Source organism: Urocampus carinirostris, chromosome 8 (assembly GCF_059441175.1).
Source record: "Urocampus carinirostris isolate Australia breed hairy pipefish chromosome 8, RoL_Ucar_1.0, whole genome shotgun sequence".
Classification (NCBI taxonomy): Eukaryota; Metazoa; Chordata; class Actinopteri; order Syngnathiformes; family Syngnathidae; genus Urocampus; species Urocampus carinirostris.
The window spans coordinates 7,523,807-7,541,875 of record NC_142356.1 but is presented as its reverse complement, the minus strand read 5'-3'; the positions used below and the strand labels follow the sequence as shown (position 1 = coordinate 7,541,875).

The following is an 18,069-nucleotide window of genomic DNA, read 5'->3' as shown; positions in this document are numbered from 1 at the left end:
AATGTAGCATTTTTATATTCATTTTTATTGATCATAGCTACTAATGCGGACAGCTAAGTTAATGCTACTTGATAAGAATAAGTAATGTTTTTTTTTGGCCAAGGCAAGTGTTGGATTATTCGTATCATGTCTAAAAGTGACCTATTTTCGCATCATGAACACGCAATACCCATAATCCTTTGCATTTTCTACAATATGTACTCCTTAATACATATTTTCATTATAGTTGTTAGTGACAAAGTAATTATTAATTGATTTATGAATAAAATTCTCGTCTCTCTAACACTATGTTTCGGAGACAGCTGTGTAATGTTATTGTAATTGTCAATAAAAAAATATGAGACACTTACTTATAAAACTACAAGAAATTTTGAGCAGGTTTTCATTTGATTTTATTTCAATTGTTTATTTAGATTTTTTTTATACATCATATTTTATTTTACTTGCTCTTAAAAGTTTTTTTTCATTCTTTTTTATTTTTCATTTTTGGGGGGAAGCGAATTAAAAAAAATACTAACTCAATTAAAGAAAGAAAGAAAATTTTAAAAAGATGATTAATAAACAGAACAAAAAATAGCAATAAGAATAAGAATAAACAAATGCTAATGCTAACAAACAAAGTTTAGGCAACTAGCTTATAAATAAATCCATGCTAAAGCTAGCAAACAAAGTTAAATCAATAATTGAGATAAAATGAACCAACAAAATCAAGGTAGTAAGCTAAAAAATAATAAAGCTCTCCAAGATTGTAAGCCGATTGATGCTACTAACTAGCAAGCTAAGTAGTCACTCCTACTTCAACAGCAAATGGATGCTATGAGCTAGCGAACGATATTAACTTTGACAATCACAGAGATGCTGCGGTCTTGGATAATACCCATCGATGATTAATTCACAGATTACTCCAAAGAAAGTTATTTGTATCAGTTTCCAAGAGAGAAACTGTCACGACGAGAACGGAATGCGTAACGTTAATCACCAGTTTATTGAGATAAAGAGGAAAGGCAGCGCCCGCGATCCGGTGCTCGCCGGACGCGGGAAGCAAGCCACTCACACAATCGGAACATGTTCCGAATGCGGAAGTGGATCTTCTGGAGCGGGAGATAGTAGTGTAGTAGACGGAAAAAACAAGTCGATAGCTGGGACAGGAGAGCAGAACGTGGTCGGGATAAAAAAAAAAAAAACGAGTCGTTAGCCGGGACAGGAGATCAAAACGTGGTCGGGGTCAAAAAACAGGTCGTAGTCGGAGACAAACGGAGAAATCAGGAACGGACGAGTGGAAAACGGGTGAAAAAGCGGAACCGACGGGAGTCAGAGTCAAAATGCTTGCTTTGTAGAAACAGAGGTTCGCTAACGGACTGACAACAGGCTAGTGACGGGACAGAGCTTAAGTAGGACGGGGAACCAATCAGGAGGCCAGCAGCGTCCGGTGCCAAACAAATGGGCACAGGTGAAAATAATCAGCCATCATGACAGAAACTTTATTGTTTATCGGATTATCAGGATTTTATCGGTTATTGGTTTGCGTAGGATAAAAAGTAATTGTGCATCCTGTAGATATATTTACATGCAGTAATTCCTTGTTGAATCATAGATAGGCAAAATCTGTAAAATAGAAACCTTCATTGTTTTAATCGTTAAAAGTGGTGTCCGTAACTTCAAAATATTTTACTTACTGATGCCATCTCCTGGCGGAACTCATCATTATAAGATATTGTTGCGCGCACAGATTTGTGAAGTTCTTAGACGCGCTCGAATAAACTCTTTTGGAGGGGTTTGGGTTGGCATTTGGATTATCTGAAACAGTCCTTTTCTTACTTTCACCATTTTCATCCTGGAATAAAAGAAAACCCCAAGCACGCGTGTGAAATGACCCTCCTCGCCCCCATTCCCCCACCTCCTTACCTTTACCTCAATGTGCTCTGTGGCCTAACCACAGAGGGTAAAAGTAAGATAAGAGCAGATAAGCATGGTGGGGAAAAATCGATAAAGGCTCTTTGAACTCAGTGGGGCATTATTAACACATTTATTATATATATATTATATATACCACAGCCATATCCCCCTAGTGGGAGGTGGCTAGAGTCATTTCTGACTCTTTTTGGGAGATTGATTCAGAGGAGGGGATTCCCGGCCCCCTCGCTCAACCTAACTAAGATGTTGGGAGTCATTAGGTGACTAAACCCCCCAATTCCAACCCCTAATGCCGAACACCAAGCAGGGAGGCAACGTGTACCAATGTTTAAGTCTTAGGCATGACTCGGCCGAGGCTTGAACCATAACCTCCCAGTCTCGGGGCGGGAGCCATACCCCCAAGGCCACCGAGCTGGTCACTAGACTGTAAATACTATGACTAAAATAGGAAATACATAATTACAATGAAATACTTCTTCATATGTTAACCGCTTATGAATAATTCCATTCATTTTTGAAATTAACACATGCTTAGTACAACATCTCATTTTAAACTTCCAAGGACACCTCAAACCACGCAACCCACCACTTGTATACAATGAAATACTCTTATACACTGAAACAATGCTTACTATCAACTATTAATAAGCTAAGAAACTGTTTAGCCAATCAGAATGCAGGACAGAATACTGTACTGTATTTTCTTTTACATTTTATTTCATTTACTGTACATTTATTCCTTTTCAGGTTACCGTTTTCCAAGAAGTAAGCAGCCAGCCTGAAAGATTCTCCTTCCTGGTGGACAGCTCACTACAAAACATAATCATCTCTATCACGGGAGATTCAGCTCTCACGTTCAACCTCAATAGCTCTGCAGGTAGCTGGGCAGAACACGCATCTATCATGTACACAAACATTAGCATGACGTCGGCTAATCTCCAAGTGCTAACTTGCAAACGTTTTTAGATAAAATAAAATAAAATAAAAACCTCAAAGCAAGTCATGTTAATTTGTGACACCCAATCACAAGGAGTCTCAAAGGGTTGCACAGACCACAGACTATTACAGACTATTAATAAACCATCCCCTGATCTAAATCCTACATGAGGGCAAGGAAAAACTCAAAAACCTCAAGTCAAGTCATGTTAATTTGTGACACCCAATCACAAGGAGTCCGCAAAGGGCTGTACAGACCACAGACTATTACCGACTATTATCAAACCATCCCCTGATCTAAATCCTACATGAGGGCAAGGAAAAACTCAAAAACCTCAAGTCAAGTCATGTTAATTGCCTATTCTAGTGTCTGAAATAACGTCTGCCCGGACGCCCGGCATCTTTTACGTCGGGAGTACAACTTACATAAGATCTCTGCCCTGGTGCCCGACAACTTTTTCAAGAAAAAACAAAAAAAAAATTCCCACTTAGAAATCATAGAAGGGTCTGAAATTTTCCTTGTAGCTGCATAACCATTGTGAGAGAGATAAACTAAAAAAGAAAAAATCCAGAAATCACAATGCATGATTTTTTAACGATTTATTTGTGTGATCAGTGTCTGAAATAACGTCAGCCCGGACGCCCGGGGCATGCATCTTTTATGTCAGGTGTACAACTTACAAAACGTCTCCACCCGGGTGGCCGACAACTTTTTTAAAGATTTTTTTCGAAATCAAACGTTTGCTTTATTCCCATTTCGAAATCTTCTTTCTGTTTGGAAATTTCGGAATTTCAGTTCGTTTGGCAATACAGACGCATAGAGAACACAAGAAAAATTGAGAAGTGGTTAGGAATCAAGCCAAAATCAGCCCCAGAAGAAAGATTCAAAAGAAGCTAACACAATTTATGACGCTACAAAACGTAAACGTACATTAAAAGCTTCGTGGAAAGAGGAGTTCACGTGGCTTGTAGAAGACGACGCAACGCAAACATCGCATGAATGAAGATGAGTAAATACAGGTGGAAAACAGCGATATCACATACATGCCATAAATGTTATAAGTAATAAGTAAGTAATACGATTTATCTATCCATTATCTGAACTTATCCTCAGTAGGGTCGCAGGGGTGCTGGAGACCATCCCAGCTATCTTTGGGCAGTGGGCAGGGGACACCCTGAACTGGTTGCCAGCCAATCGCAGGGCACAATTCATTTAGTTTCTGTCGCATTTTAGGTTAGTTTTGCCGGGGATCAAAGAGATCAAAGCCAGGAGAGAAAGCTTACCACGTGTTGTGAGTCATCATTTTATTCATATTTAGTTTATTTTGTCTTTTATTAGCATATATGGTATTGGAGTAATCCAAAAGTAATTGAAAGTAATCCAGTTAAAGTAACCCTACGAAACCCTGTTCATATGCTTTAGAGTAGAAGTGTGTTTTTTGGCTTGGATTTAAACAGTTACACAATGTTGTTATCAAAGACAATAAAGACGATTTTAATTGTGATTCTCCGCAACATTTCGGCAGGTGTGACTCAGAACTCCAGCGTGTCGAGCGGCCCTTTGGCGTCTTTGAGCTCGGCCGGTAACCTCCGGCGACTCAATCTCGACGAAAGCGCTCCGACCGGACTTTGGGAATTAGACGTGAATTCCAACGCTCCCTATGCAGTTAAGGTTACAGGTTGGTGGAAGTGAACGTGGCATGTGATGATATCATTGGAATATCTATCCACCGTAAGTTACTGACGAGAGAGTGCAACTGAGTAGTCAAGTCAAGTTTATTTGTTTGGCCCTTAATCACAAGGAGTCTCAAAGGGCTGCACAGACTCCAAACTATTGCAAACTACATACTGTTATGACACCATCGCCTGATCTAAAACCTACATGAGGGCAAGGAAAAACTCCAAAACCTCAAGTCAAGTCATGTTAATTTCTGACACCCAATCACAAGGGGTCCGCAAAGGGCTGTGCAAACCACAGACTATTACCGACTATTATTAAACCATCCCCTGATCTAAATCCTACATGAGGGCAAGGAAAAACTCAAAAACCTCAAGTCAAGTCATGTTAATTTCTGACATCCAATCACAAGGAGTCTCAAAGGGCTGCGCATACCACAGACTATTACAGACTATCATGACACCATCCCCTGATCTAAAACCTACATGGGGGCAAGGAAAAACTCAAAAACCTCAAGTCAAGTCATGTTAATTTGTGACACCCAATCACAAGGAGTCTCAAAGAGCTGCACAGACCACAGACTATTACAAAATATTATGACTCCATCCCCTGATCTAAAACCTACATGAGGGCAAGGAAAAACTCAAAAACCTCAAGTCAAGTCATGTTAATTTCTGACACCCAATCACAAGGAGTCTCAAAGGGCTGCACAGACCACAGACTATTACAGACCATTATGACACCATCCCCTGATCTAAAACCTACATGAGGGCAAGGAAAAACTCAAAATCCTCAAGTCAAGCCATGTTAATTTCTGACACCCAATCACAAGGGGGTCCGCAAAGAGCTGTGCAGACCACAGGCTATTACCGACTATTATTAAATCATCCCCTGATCTAAATCCTACATGGGGGCAAGGAAAAACTCAAAAACCTCAAGTCATGTTAATTTGTGACACCCAATCACAAGGAGTCCGCAAAGGGCTGTGCAGACCACAGACTATTCCAGACTATCATGACACAATCCCCTGATCTAAAACCTACATGGGGGCAAGGAAAAACTCAAAAACCTCAAGTCAAGTCATGTTAATTTGTGACACCCAATCACAAGGAGTCTCAAAGAGCTGCACAGACCACAGACTATTACAGACTATTATGACTCCATCCCCTGATCTAAAACCTACATGAGGGCAAGGAAAAACTCAAAAACCTCAAGTCATGTTAATTTGTGACACCCAATCACAAGGAGTCTCAAAGAGCTGCACAGACCACAGACTATTACAGACTATTATGACTCCATCCCCTGATCTAAAACCTACATGAGGGCAAGGAAAAACTCAAAAACCTCAAGTCATGTTAATTTGTGACACCCAATCACAAGGAGTCTCAAAGAGCTGCACAGACCACAGACTATTACAGACTATTATGACTCCATCCCCTGATCTAAAACCTACATGAGGGCAAGGAAAAACTCAAAAACCTCAACATGAGGAAAATGAAGAAACCTTGAGAAGGGACCGCACTTGAGGTCATCCCCCTTCCAGGATGACCAGGCTGAAAAGGATGTTGCATTAACAAACAATAATAAAAATAATAACAAAAATCTTCTCTTTTTCTCAATATCTCTTTTCTCTTTTTCTTGCTCATTTTCTCTCCTTCACGTTTTACTCTTTCTTCCCACTTCCTTTCCCTGTATCTCTATTTTTTTCTCTGTTATATATATATATATATATATATATATATATATATATATATATATGTATACCATATATTTATGCAAGTAAAATATTGTCTTTCACATCAGGTCAAAGTCCAGTGAACTTCATCTACAACCTCGTGGAAGAAAGACAAGGCCCTGTTGCAGACTTCTTTCTGAAGGAGGGACGTCCTCTCACAGGTCAGAAGTCACACACAGAATTGGTGGAGAACCAAAACATTTTTCCTTAAAATATAACGGTAAAAAAATACTAAAAATAATACTTGAAATGGAAAAAATAATCTGCCAACAAAAGAAAACAAACCGGGTAATATTGTCAACCATCAAAAAAGGTGATAGATAAAATAGGATCAAATATAATTGTAAATCGATAAATAATATAATGAATACAGTTTAATAGAATAGTCTCATCTCATCTCATCTCATTAGCCGTACCGCTTATCCTCATTAGGGTCGCGGGGGGGCTGGAGCCTATACCAGCCATCTCCAGGCAGTGGGCAGGGGACACCCTGAACTGGTTGCCAGCCAATCGCAGGGCACACGGGGACAGACAACTCACTCGCTCGCCCATTCACACCTAGGGACAATTTAGACCGGCTAATCCACCTGAAATGCATGTTTTTGGAATGTGGGAGGAAACCGGAGTGCCCGGAGGAAACCCACGCAAGCACGGGGAGAACATACAAACTCCGCACAGGAAGTCTGGAGCTGGATTTGAACCCACGACAGGTTCCCATGACATGAACTGTGCCGCACAAGCGCTAACCACTGCGCCGCCGTGCTGCCTAATAGAATAGTATATATGGATAATATTTCATTATTGTCAGGACCAGAACAGAGACAGGACCCACTTGCGTTACGTTTCTCTCAGTTTTATTTGAAGAAAGGAAAGGGTTGCCCCCATGATCCGATGATCGCTGGACGAGGGAAGCAGGTCGCTCTGAACGCGGAAGTAGGACTTCCGTGGCGAGCGATGGCGGTGTCGGGAACGGAAAACGGGTCAGTAGCCGGGACAAGAGAGCAAAAACGTGGTCGGGTCAGAAACGGGTCCTAAGCCGGGACGGGAGAGCAGACGTGGTCGGGATCAAAAACGGGTCGTAAGTCGGGACAGGAGAGCAGACGTGGTCAGGATCAAAACGGGTCGTAGCCGTATACAGACGGGAGCAAAAACAGGACAGGTGGGAGTCAGGGTCAAAAAAGGCTTGCCTAGTGTAAACTGAGTTTTGCAGACGGACTGACAACAGGGGACAGATAGGAGTGGGTTTAAATAGGGACAGGGAGCCAATCAGAGTCCGAGGCAGTTGGCGCCAAAGGAGAGGGCACAGGTGCATGTCGGTAATCATGACAATTTTTTGATTTCATTTTTATTTTGAAAATTTTTTATATTTCCTTGTTTGAGTTTTTCTTATTATCAATGCGGTTGAGCTGACTTCAGCACCGTCAATTATCCTGCACTTTTCCATTTTACTATGCGTTCCACATGTTTCAAGAACAATACGTTTCGTTCTTTTCTGTCCTGTAAACATAATCAAAACTATTCGTAGAGGAAATAATATGAATAGTTTGATATTTTTCCGACAGTGACATTTTACGTTTGACACTTTTGTGCATATTCCCAGGAGGTAACGCAACTATGGTTGTCACGACAACAGAAAACGAGAGAGTCAGAGTGGGCGCGGTCACACTGTACGACGGTTCTGGCCCGATGGAGATCAACGGAGCCTTGCAGGTGCATGACAAATATATATATTTTTTCAATGCATTGTAGGGATTTTCCTAGCTTTAATTTTGAAAATTGGTAGGATTGAAACGGATTATTCTTTTCTGCAAAAAGTTAATAAATTTGCCTCTAGGTGTTGCTTGTGCGCCACCATAAACCTTTTTCTTCTCTGAAGGATACTAGAAATTCCTACACTGATAAAAAAAAATAATCACTTTACTTTGAGTTCTTGGAGTTCTGATATGAATTACTATTCCCCTAAAAATTTATTAAAATAACACACACAATTTATTAACACAGAGAATCGATCAAAATGGCAATATCATGTATTGTGGTTTTGGTGATTGATGTTTTCAAATGATCAGTAATTGCACAAATACTGTAGTATGCCTTTTAATGCACACGTATACATAGTGGTCCGGTGGTTAGATTTCGGCGCTCTCACCCTTGTGTCCTGGGTCTGATTTCCGATATATATACAATGTATTGTGATTTTCGTAATTGATGTTTTCAAATGATCAATCATTGCACAAAACTGTAGTATACCTTTTAATGCACACGTATACATAGTGTTCCGGTGGTTAGGTTTCGGCGCTCTCACCCCAGTGTCCTGGGTTTGATTTCCGATATATATACAATGTATTGTGATTTTGGTGATTGATGTTTTCAAATGATCTATCATTGCACAAATACGGTAGTATACCATATAATGCACATGTATAAATTGTGGTCCAGTGATTAGGTTTCTCTTACCACCGTGTCTCGGGTTCGATTTCCATTGTATACAATGTTTTGTGATTTTGGTCAGCGACAAATGTGGACTGATCAATCTTTGCATTAATATATCCCGTAAGTGTATAATATGCGCACAAAAAAATATAGTATTTCCTGCTTCACTGTAGTTTCAATTCCATGCACCTAATAGTCTGGTGCGCCTAATATAAGACAAAGGACAATTTTTTGCAGGGTGCGCCTTTTTATCTGGTGCGCCTCATTCTGCGCAAAATATAGTATTTTAATTAAATTCAACCAGACAAATCCGCCGATCCTGACTCCAGAAATTGCCGGTAGAAATGTTTTTGTTTGTTTCAGTCATTAGGAGGTGGTGACTACGTGGTGAGGTTCAATCAGGTTCCGGTCGGGGAATTTGTGGTCCGATTGACGGGAGAAGACGGAAACCTGATATCGAACATGTTCCAGCGGCAGGCCTCCACTCAAATAACCACGTCTAACATCTCTGTCGTTGTACGTCCAAAGTTCCATGTTTTTTTTGTTGGATTTTTGGTTTTGGTATGGGATTATTCATTTGAATTTTGGTTTGTTTTTAACTAAATGTTTATATTTTATAAATTCTATCTGATGTTATATTAAATGAATAAAATATATTTGTTTTTTAAATATTAAAATAAGTATGCAGGTAATGTAATTAATATCTAGAATGCATAATTGAAAAATGAAATAAAAATAAATGTATAAAAGATAGATATTGTATTTTTGGTATTTTCGTGCAAATGTTTTCCAAAACAAATTTTACATTCCAAGTCGTTTTTAATTATTAATAAATAAATAAAACACATACAAATCTATTCACTCTTGAAACACAATTGTTTAATTAATATTGTTAATATTATTGGTCATTTATTTTGTACATTTTGATTTTATTGAAAAATATTGTTAATTATATTTCTAATTTCAAGTTACAACATGGCTATATAATGTGTAAAAAAAACATTCATATGTATAAACAAAAAAATAAAAATAAAATATTTGTATAAATTTGTTCTCATTTTTTATTTTATTAAAAAAAATATACAAAAAAAAAAAAGTCCTAGCGAAAATTTAAAAATAAATACATTAAATAAAATACATAAAAATATATCAACAAATAAACAAAAATGAGGCCAAATATTCTTTAAAATGTTTGCTCATTAATTTTTTTCATTTTAGTGGAGAATATTCCAAAATAAGTTTCAATTATAATAATAATAAATATCTAAAAAAAAAAAAATATATATATATACTGTATATATTTGTAGATGTTTTTTGCACAGAAATTATTCTGAATGAAATTGTACATTTAAAGCCAAAGTGATAAACGTTTCATAAGAAATGAATAAATAATGAAAATATCTAAATAGAAAAATCATAAGTTTTATATTCATTTAACTGCTTCTTTAACAATGTATTTTTTACTCCAACACAACAAAATACAGCAAAATAATTATTAAAAAAATACAAATAAACAATGAATAACGTCATTTTAAAAGTATTTTTAAAAACGAGTTAAAGAACCAAAGAAAATATGAGATATAAATATTTATACTGTATATTATATATGCATTACGAAAAATAATTGAGTAATTAAAAAATTGATATGAAACAGGAAAAAACGTATTTTATTTCTTTAAATGACGGAATAGTAATACAGTAATAGTAAAATAAAAATCAAATTCTGTCCTATTTAGGCTCAAGTCAGCTCCCCGAGCATCGAACCGGGATCCGCCATCGCCATTCCATTCACCGTCACCGCCACCCAAGGAGGACTCCCTGACGAAATGGCAAACGGGACCTTCAGGATGCTGGCTACCGACGATCGCGGTTTCAATATATCGGCGCCGGCGACCGTTACCATCGGCGACGGAGGAAAAGCTAACGGCAGCGTCGGGCTCGCCGTGCCGGAAAACGCAATATCCGGAAGTATCGTGACGCTAACCATTGAAGCGGAGAACGAAGATGCCACCGACGTCAACTTTGTGGTCCTCAGGTTCTCCGTTGTGGCTCAGGTGAGACCAGAAGTAAAGCATTAAGTCTTCGGACTCATTGAGTTAGAAGTCCAGGTCCAGGTTTTGGAGATCCAAAGCCAACACAAGGCTCAAAGCTTTGACACACAAGTCTTGGTCTGTAGGTTGTAAGTCTCAAGTCTTTGATTGTGGACTCATAAATCCAGGTCAAAGTCTAATCCAAGTCTCAAGGAACCAAGTCCAAGACATTTCTCAAAGTCTTTGATAGACTCATAAGTCAAGGTCTAAACTTTTAGCTTTCTAGTCCAATGTGACTCTCAGGTTTTAGACACACATGTCCAAGTCAGGTGCAGGTTGAATCTAGAGTCTTTGACCCATTGGCATATAAGTCCAGATCCAAGCTTTTAAGTCCAACACAAGTTTCAATTATTTGACACACAAGTCCAAGTCAGGTCTATGTCTTTAGGTTGCAGTTTACAAATATTTGACCCATTGACTCACACGTCCAGGGCCAAGTTTTTAAGACCCAAGTCTAGGACATTTACTTAATATTTGACCCACAGGTCCAAGTCTTTTGGTTGTATGTAAATATTCAAATTTTTGACTTGGAAGTCCAGAACCAAGTCTGCCATACGTCTTTAGGACCCAAGACCAAGACATTTCTCTAATCTTTGACTCAAGTCCAACCTTTAGGTTGCAATTAAAATGTCAAGTTTTTGGTTTTAAGTCTAACAAATAGTCTAAAATCTTCGACACATAAGTCCAAGTCAAGTCTTTGATCTATTGACTCATACGTCCAGGTCTGAGTCCACTCTAAATCTTTAGAACCAAGTCTAAGACGTTTCCCAAGTCTTTGGCCCCTTTAGGTTGCATGTCAAAATTCAAATTTTTGACCTGGAAGTCCAGAACCAAGTCTGCCATACGCCTTTAAGACCCAAGATCAAGACATTTCTGTAATATTTGACTCACTAAGTCCAACCTTTAGGTTGCAATTAAAATGTCAAGTTTTTGACCAATAAACTAGGTTCAAGGTTTTGGGTTCTAAAGCCAACAAAAAGTCTAAAATCTTCAACACACAAGTCCAGGTCAGGTCCACGTCTTTAGGTTAGAAATTACAAGTCTTTGATCCATTGACTCATGCGTCCAGGTCTGAGTCCACTCTAAATCTTTAGAACCAAGTCTAAGACGTTTCCCAAATCTTTGACCCAGAGGTCCAAGTCTTTAGCATGTCAACATTCAAGTTTTTGACCTGGAAGTCCAGAACCAAGTATGCCATAAGTCTTCAGAATCCAATTCCAAGACATTTCTCAAGTCTTTGACCCACAATTGCGAGTCGTTTCTCAAATCTTTGACTCACTAATCCCAGTTGCAAATAAAATTGAAAAGTTTTTGACCCATAGATTTAGGTCTGAGGCTTCTGATTTTAAGTCTCGTCTTTTAAGTCTTTTAAGTCTAACACAAAGTCTTGAATCTTTGACACACAAGTCCAAGTCAGGTCCACAGCTTTAGGTTGTGAGTCTTTGACCCAATGACACACAAATCAAGTTCCAAGTCTACTCCAAGTTTCTCAAATGTTTGACTCATTAGTCAAATTCCTTAGATTGCAAGACAAGTCTCAAGTCTTTGACCCATTCACCCATAGGTCCAGGTCCAAGTATTTATGTTCCAAGTCAAACACAGGTCTCGAATCTTTCCCTTCCACGTCTGCAGGTCCTCGATTTCACCAGGCCCTTGTGCCAGACAGTCCGTACGTTTGCCAACTGCCCGGCCGACCGATCGCGTTGCGCCTTCTCCCAGTGGGTCTTCGTGGTCCAAGTGAGGGACGGAGTCAACGGAACCGGGATCGCCAGCCTCGCCGTTCGTCAAGGGACCGGGACCCTTCGTACCAGCACCTTGGTCCGGGATAGCGGAGAAGAGGTGGTCCAGGGAGACTACCAGGCCTCTTGCTGCGCAAACACGGTCGAGCTGGTTGCCGTGGACAACGCCGGAAACGTGGCTGTCTGCGAAGGCCGGGTCAGTCAGAACCAAAACCAAAACTTATAAAAATATTTCCCATGATAAGAAAACCTTTCTGCCGTATGACATAATACTGTTCCAGGTTTTATTTTCACTACATGCAGTGGGCTGCTAGAAATGGTCGAATGGCCCCCAATGCCATACTTAGGACACTGCCGCTCTAAATGCATATCCAAGTCAGGTCCACGTCTTTAGGTTGCAAGTCAAATCTCAAGTCCAAATCCAATTTTTAGTTTAAAATCTAATGTAACCCTCACGTTTTTGACACACATGTCTAAGTCGGGTCCATGGCTTTGATTGACCATGAACCCAGGATCTAGTTTTTAGTTTCCAAATCCAACACAAGTTTAAAATCTTTGACACACAAGTCCAGGTCAAGTCCAGGTCTTTAGGATGCTAGTCAAGTCTCAAGTCCAGGTCCAATTTTTAGCTAACAAGCCCAAGTGACTCACAAGTCTTTAACACACAAGTCTGAATTACTGTAGGTCCATGTCTATAGATTGCTTGTCTCAAGTTTCTGACCCATTGACCATGAGTCCAAGATCTAGTTTTTTAGTTTCCAAATCCAACACAAGTCCAAGTCAGGTCCACGTCTTTAGGTTGCAAGTTTAACCTTAAGTTTTTGACTCATTCACCCATATTACAAGTTTCTATGTTCCAGGTCTGACACAAGTCTCAAAGCTTTGACACACAAGTCTGAGTTGCAGTAGGTCCACGTCTTTAAGTTGCTCGTCTCGAGTCTCTGACCCATTGAGCATGAGTCCAGGATCTAATTTTCAGTTCCAAATCCAACACAAGTTAAAAATCTTTGACACACAAGTCCAAGTCAGGTACACGTCTTTAACTTGCAAGTCAAGTCTCAAGTCCAGGTCCAATTTTTAGTTTCCAAATCGATCTCAAATCTTAAGTCTTTGACACACAAGTCCAGGTCTTTATATTGTAAGTTTAATCTTATGTCTTTTACTCATTCACCCATAACACAAGTTTCTAGGTTCCAGATCTGACACAAGTCCCGAAGCTTTGACACACAAGTCTGAGTTGCAGTAGGTCCACGTCTTCAGGTTGCTAGTCTCACGTCTCTGACCCATTGACCATGAGTCCAGGATCTAATTTTCAGTTTTCCAAATCCAAGACAAGTTAAAAGTCCAAGGCAGGTCCACATATTTAGGTAGCAAGTCAAGTCTCAAGTCCAGGTCCAATTTTTAGCTTCCCAGTGCAATGTGAGTCACAATACTTTGACACATGAGTCCAAGTCAGGTCCACGAATTTTGGTCGTGTCAGGAATTAAATATATTAAAATGTGTCGTTTACCAAATTGTTCTAATTAGTTACCTGACTCCATTAACCAAACACAACCTGCACTCTCCTAACAATACGCGCTCGTTTCTTGATGGGAAAATAATGACAAGGGACCGGCATTTCTTTAATAATTTGACTAAGTGAAATCCATCGAATTAGCCGAATTAGTGTCGCTCGAGTCTCCGTCAAGCCTTCTCTCTCGATCTTCTCACTTCCTTCTGCCTTTCTTCCTCTGCCCACGTTTTTTTCCGCAAGCTGGTGTTTCGGCTCCTCCCATGGGCGTGCCAGGAAAACCCCCACGTAGGGTCCACCCTCTCGCCTCGATGTCTGAAAAACTCATAACACCAGAGCGCTTATCAAAACAATGCCTGACGTCCTTCATCAGAGTCCTGTTATCAGGGTTGGGTAGGATTACTTTAACTGGATTACTTTCAATTACTTTTGGATGACTCCAATACCAAATATGCTAATAAAAGACAAAAGAAACTAAATATGAATAAAATTACAAAATTTTGTGCAGGCTTGGGGAGTAACGGAATACATGGAAGGGCAAAAATGATGTTGGCAAGCTGTTTGGATTTATTTTCATTTTGATTCTGTCGCATTTTATGTTAGTTTTGCCGGAGATCAAAGAGATCAAAGCCAGGAGAGAAAGCTTACCACGTGTTGTGAGTCATAATTTTATTCATATTTAGTTTATTTTGTCTTGTATTAGCATATTTGGTATTGGAGTAATCCAAAAGTAATTGAAAGTAATCAAGTTAAAGTAACCCTACCCAACCCTGCCTGTTATCAAAATTCACCAGCCAAAACATTGCGCATTTGGAACAGCGTGACCTGTCATTGAACTTCAGCCTACCCGGTGAAAATCTTCATTGCACTCGATAAATGTAACTTGTATTTAATCATATGAAATCCTTTATAGTAAAATGTATGCAATCCTTCAGTCGCAAGTTGAATTTGGAGTTCTTGACCTGTCCACCAGGGCAGCACGGCGGCGCAGTGGTTAGCGCGTGCGCGACACAGTTCTAAGTCTTTGGGAACCTCCTGTGTGGGTCCAAATCCAGCCACCGGACTTTCTGTGCGGAGTTTGTATATTCTCCCTGTGCTTGCGTGGGTTTCCTACGGGCACTCCGGTTTCCTCCCACATTCCAAAGTCATGCATTTCAGGTGGATTGGCCGGTCCAAATTGTCCCTAGGTGTGAATGGGCGAGCGAGTTGTCTGTCCCTGTGGCCCTGCGATTGGCTGGCAACCAGTTCAAGGTGTCCTCTGCCCACTGCCCAATAATTGCTGGGATGGGCTCCAGCACCCCCGCGACCCTACTGAGGATAAGCGGTGCAGCTAATGAGATGAGATGAGACCAGTTCCAAAATTTTAAGTCCAACACAAGTTTCACATCCTGGACACAAAAGTCCAAGTCAGGTCTACAGTTTAAGTTTTGAGTTCGGGGTGATTTTCTGTCTCCAGGTGACCGACGTCCTGCCCCCGATGTGCGAGGCAGCTCGCATAAGCGGAAACTGTTCTTCTTCGTCGGCGTGCGACTCCACCCGGTGGCTGTTCAGCGTCAACATCACCGACGGCGTGAACGGAGTCGGCATAGCCAACGTCACGGTCTTGGAAGGCAATGGCACCCTGGATACCGTGCCGGCTGTCGGGACCATGGGCAAGGAGGTCATCGTAGCCTCCTACCGGAGTTCCTGCTGCGAAGAAAGAGTGGTGCTGTCTTCCGTAGACAGGGAAGGAAACGTCGGCCTTTGCGTGGGAACGCCGCGAGAAATAACCACGGCGGCACCGCCGGTTACGGACAGCGACGGCGATACCGCTGAAAGTGGAGGGAATGTTTGTCGGATGTCGCATTGGCCTTGGATGGCGGTCTTTGTGATCGCATTATGTAGATTAAGGTGATGGAAAGTAGACCCCATGATTGGATGTTCTGAGGCGGGGGGTCGTAAAGTGAAATTCCATTTTTTTTTGATCGATGCTCGGTAGGTTTTGTGTGCTGTTACCCAATGCTAAATCTATTTAAATCTGTTTCGATCTTAGGCGCCGCCGCGAGTAGCAGCCTTTCGCTCTTTTTGTGATTTATTGTTTTAAGCGTCTGCTTCTATCTTCTGTGTTTTTCGTCCCGTTTGACAACTACACTTTGGATTACTTTCTATCCTATGGGTTTTAATGCACAAAAATGCGTTTATTCGAGGAATCAACTCCTTGCCCTGAATTCCTGTGCCGGCGTGATGAGGGGGCCCTATCGTGAATGCAGAGCCGGAGCTAAGGTGTGGGCTAAGCGGCTAGTGGCGTTATAAGCCTTCGGTACCATCCATAATAATCGTAAATGTGAATTCGCTACCAAATAAGACCGATGAACTGAATGTGCTGGTGAAAAAAATCAAAGCGTACAGGGAGTGCAGTTTGCTGTGTTTTGTGGAAACGTGGCTCACGTCTAGCATCCCGGACGCTAACGTGGAGCTACCCGGCTTCAGCGCTGTTAGGACAGATAGAGACACAAAAGCCTGCGGGAAGCAGAGGAGGCGGACTCGCTATCTACGTGAACCTGAGGCGGTGTAACCCTGGGCACAAAGATTCCCATCTGCTGCAGGGACGTTGAACTTTTGGCCTAGCGTGTGACGTCATCTACTCCGCTATATCTAAACTACAACACAGCACCCTGAGGCCATCCTGTTAATCCGTTAATCAACAACAAAAGGATGCCGCTGGAAGTGTGAATTTCCCTACGGGGATGAATGAAGTATCTATCTATCTATCTATCCATTGCACCCTGGTCATCCTGGAAGGGGGACTATCACTTGTGAGGCCCCTTCTCAAGCTTTCTTCAGTTTCTTTATGCCGATATTTTTGAGTTTTCCCTTGCCCTTATGTAGGTTTTAGATCAGGGGATGGTCTCATTGTAACTTGTGCAGTCCTTTGAGACATTTTGTGATTAAGGGCGTCACAAAAATAATAATATTAAATAAATGTGAGTAACGGGTTTAATGTAGCAGAGTAAGAGTGCGGTTTTATTCCATTAATCTACAAGTAAAAATCAAATATACAGTGATTTCAAAATATTCTGATAAGTACAAAGGCCCCAAAACTTACTCAAGTAAATGTAACTTGTTACCACCCACCTCTGGTTGGTGTTACTAATGAAAGTGTTACTGGAGCTCAATTACTCTTCCTGGTAACGGGTACTGTGACATGTTAAAAAAAGGAAACTGTGCGTGGTATTTCGCTACTTAGTTGCAGATTATGAAGGTCATTGTCTTCTGCATCACTTGCATTGGCACATACAACCGCTATTTCCACCAGAAGACCTTCTTAAAGGCACAGTGTGTAGTATCTAGTGCTTCTTGGCGGTACAAAACACTTCCAGTAAAAAAAAAAGAAAAAATAGAAAACATTGACTAAAAAAAGCACAACTACCCGAACTTTCATACCAACGTTAATTCTTATTGGAAAAAAAAAATCATAGGTCGAGAAATTTGTATTTCTAGTCTGACGTCTTGTTCATTCCCGTGGCACTGGTTCTTATTCACATTAGACAACAGTGCCATCTAGTGGTCAAATACTGCACACTAGGCTTTTAAAAGGAATACAACATGAATCCATTCGCGAAGGAAAATTACTCAATGGCGGAGGATAGTAACCTATGCTAAATAGCTAATGCATTCTGTTCCCCTGATAAACATAATATTTGCATATAGAGATTCAATATTTATACATAATATAAACACGATTGGGTAGGGTTACTTTAACTGGATTACTTTCAATTACTTTTGGATTACTCAAATACCAAATATGCTAATAAAAGACAAAAGAAACTAAATATGAATAAAATGATGACTCAACACGTGGTAAGCTTTCTCTCCTGGCTTTGATCTCTTTGATCTCCGGCAAAACTAACATAAAATGCAGGGTTGGGTAGGGTTGCTTTAACTGGATTACTTTCAATTACTTTTGGATGACTCCAATACCAAATATGCTAATAAAAGACAAAAGAAACTAAATATGAATAAAATGATGACTCAACACGTGGTAAGCTTTCTCTCCT

The 18,069-nt window shown here is 40.3% G+C and overlaps 1 protein-coding gene across 1 annotated transcript in view; it reads left to right on the top strand.

Annotated features, from left to right (window-relative positions):
• LOC148360611 (von Willebrand factor A domain-containing protein 7-like) overlaps nucleotides 1-17,402 on the top strand; it is a 35,884-nt gene extending 18,482 nt beyond the window's left edge. Inside the window, exons 11-18 of the mRNA XM_088341487.1 lie at nucleotides 2,662-2,791; nucleotides 4,377-4,529; nucleotides 6,332-6,424; nucleotides 7,864-7,973; nucleotides 9,057-9,209; nucleotides 10,430-10,747; nucleotides 12,416-12,718; nucleotides 15,489-17,402. Of these exons, the coding sequence (XP_088197613.1) occupies nucleotides 2,662-2,791; nucleotides 4,377-4,529; nucleotides 6,332-6,424; nucleotides 7,864-7,973; nucleotides 9,057-9,209; nucleotides 10,430-10,747; nucleotides 12,416-12,718; nucleotides 15,489-15,926 (1,698 nt within the window). The 3' untranslated portion in view covers nucleotides 15,927-17,402. The remainder of the gene's footprint in view (nucleotides 1-2,661; nucleotides 2,792-4,376; nucleotides 4,530-6,331; nucleotides 6,425-7,863; nucleotides 7,974-9,056; nucleotides 9,210-10,429; nucleotides 10,748-12,415; nucleotides 12,719-15,488) is intronic.
• Nucleotides 17,403-18,069: the final 667 nt, after the last annotated feature.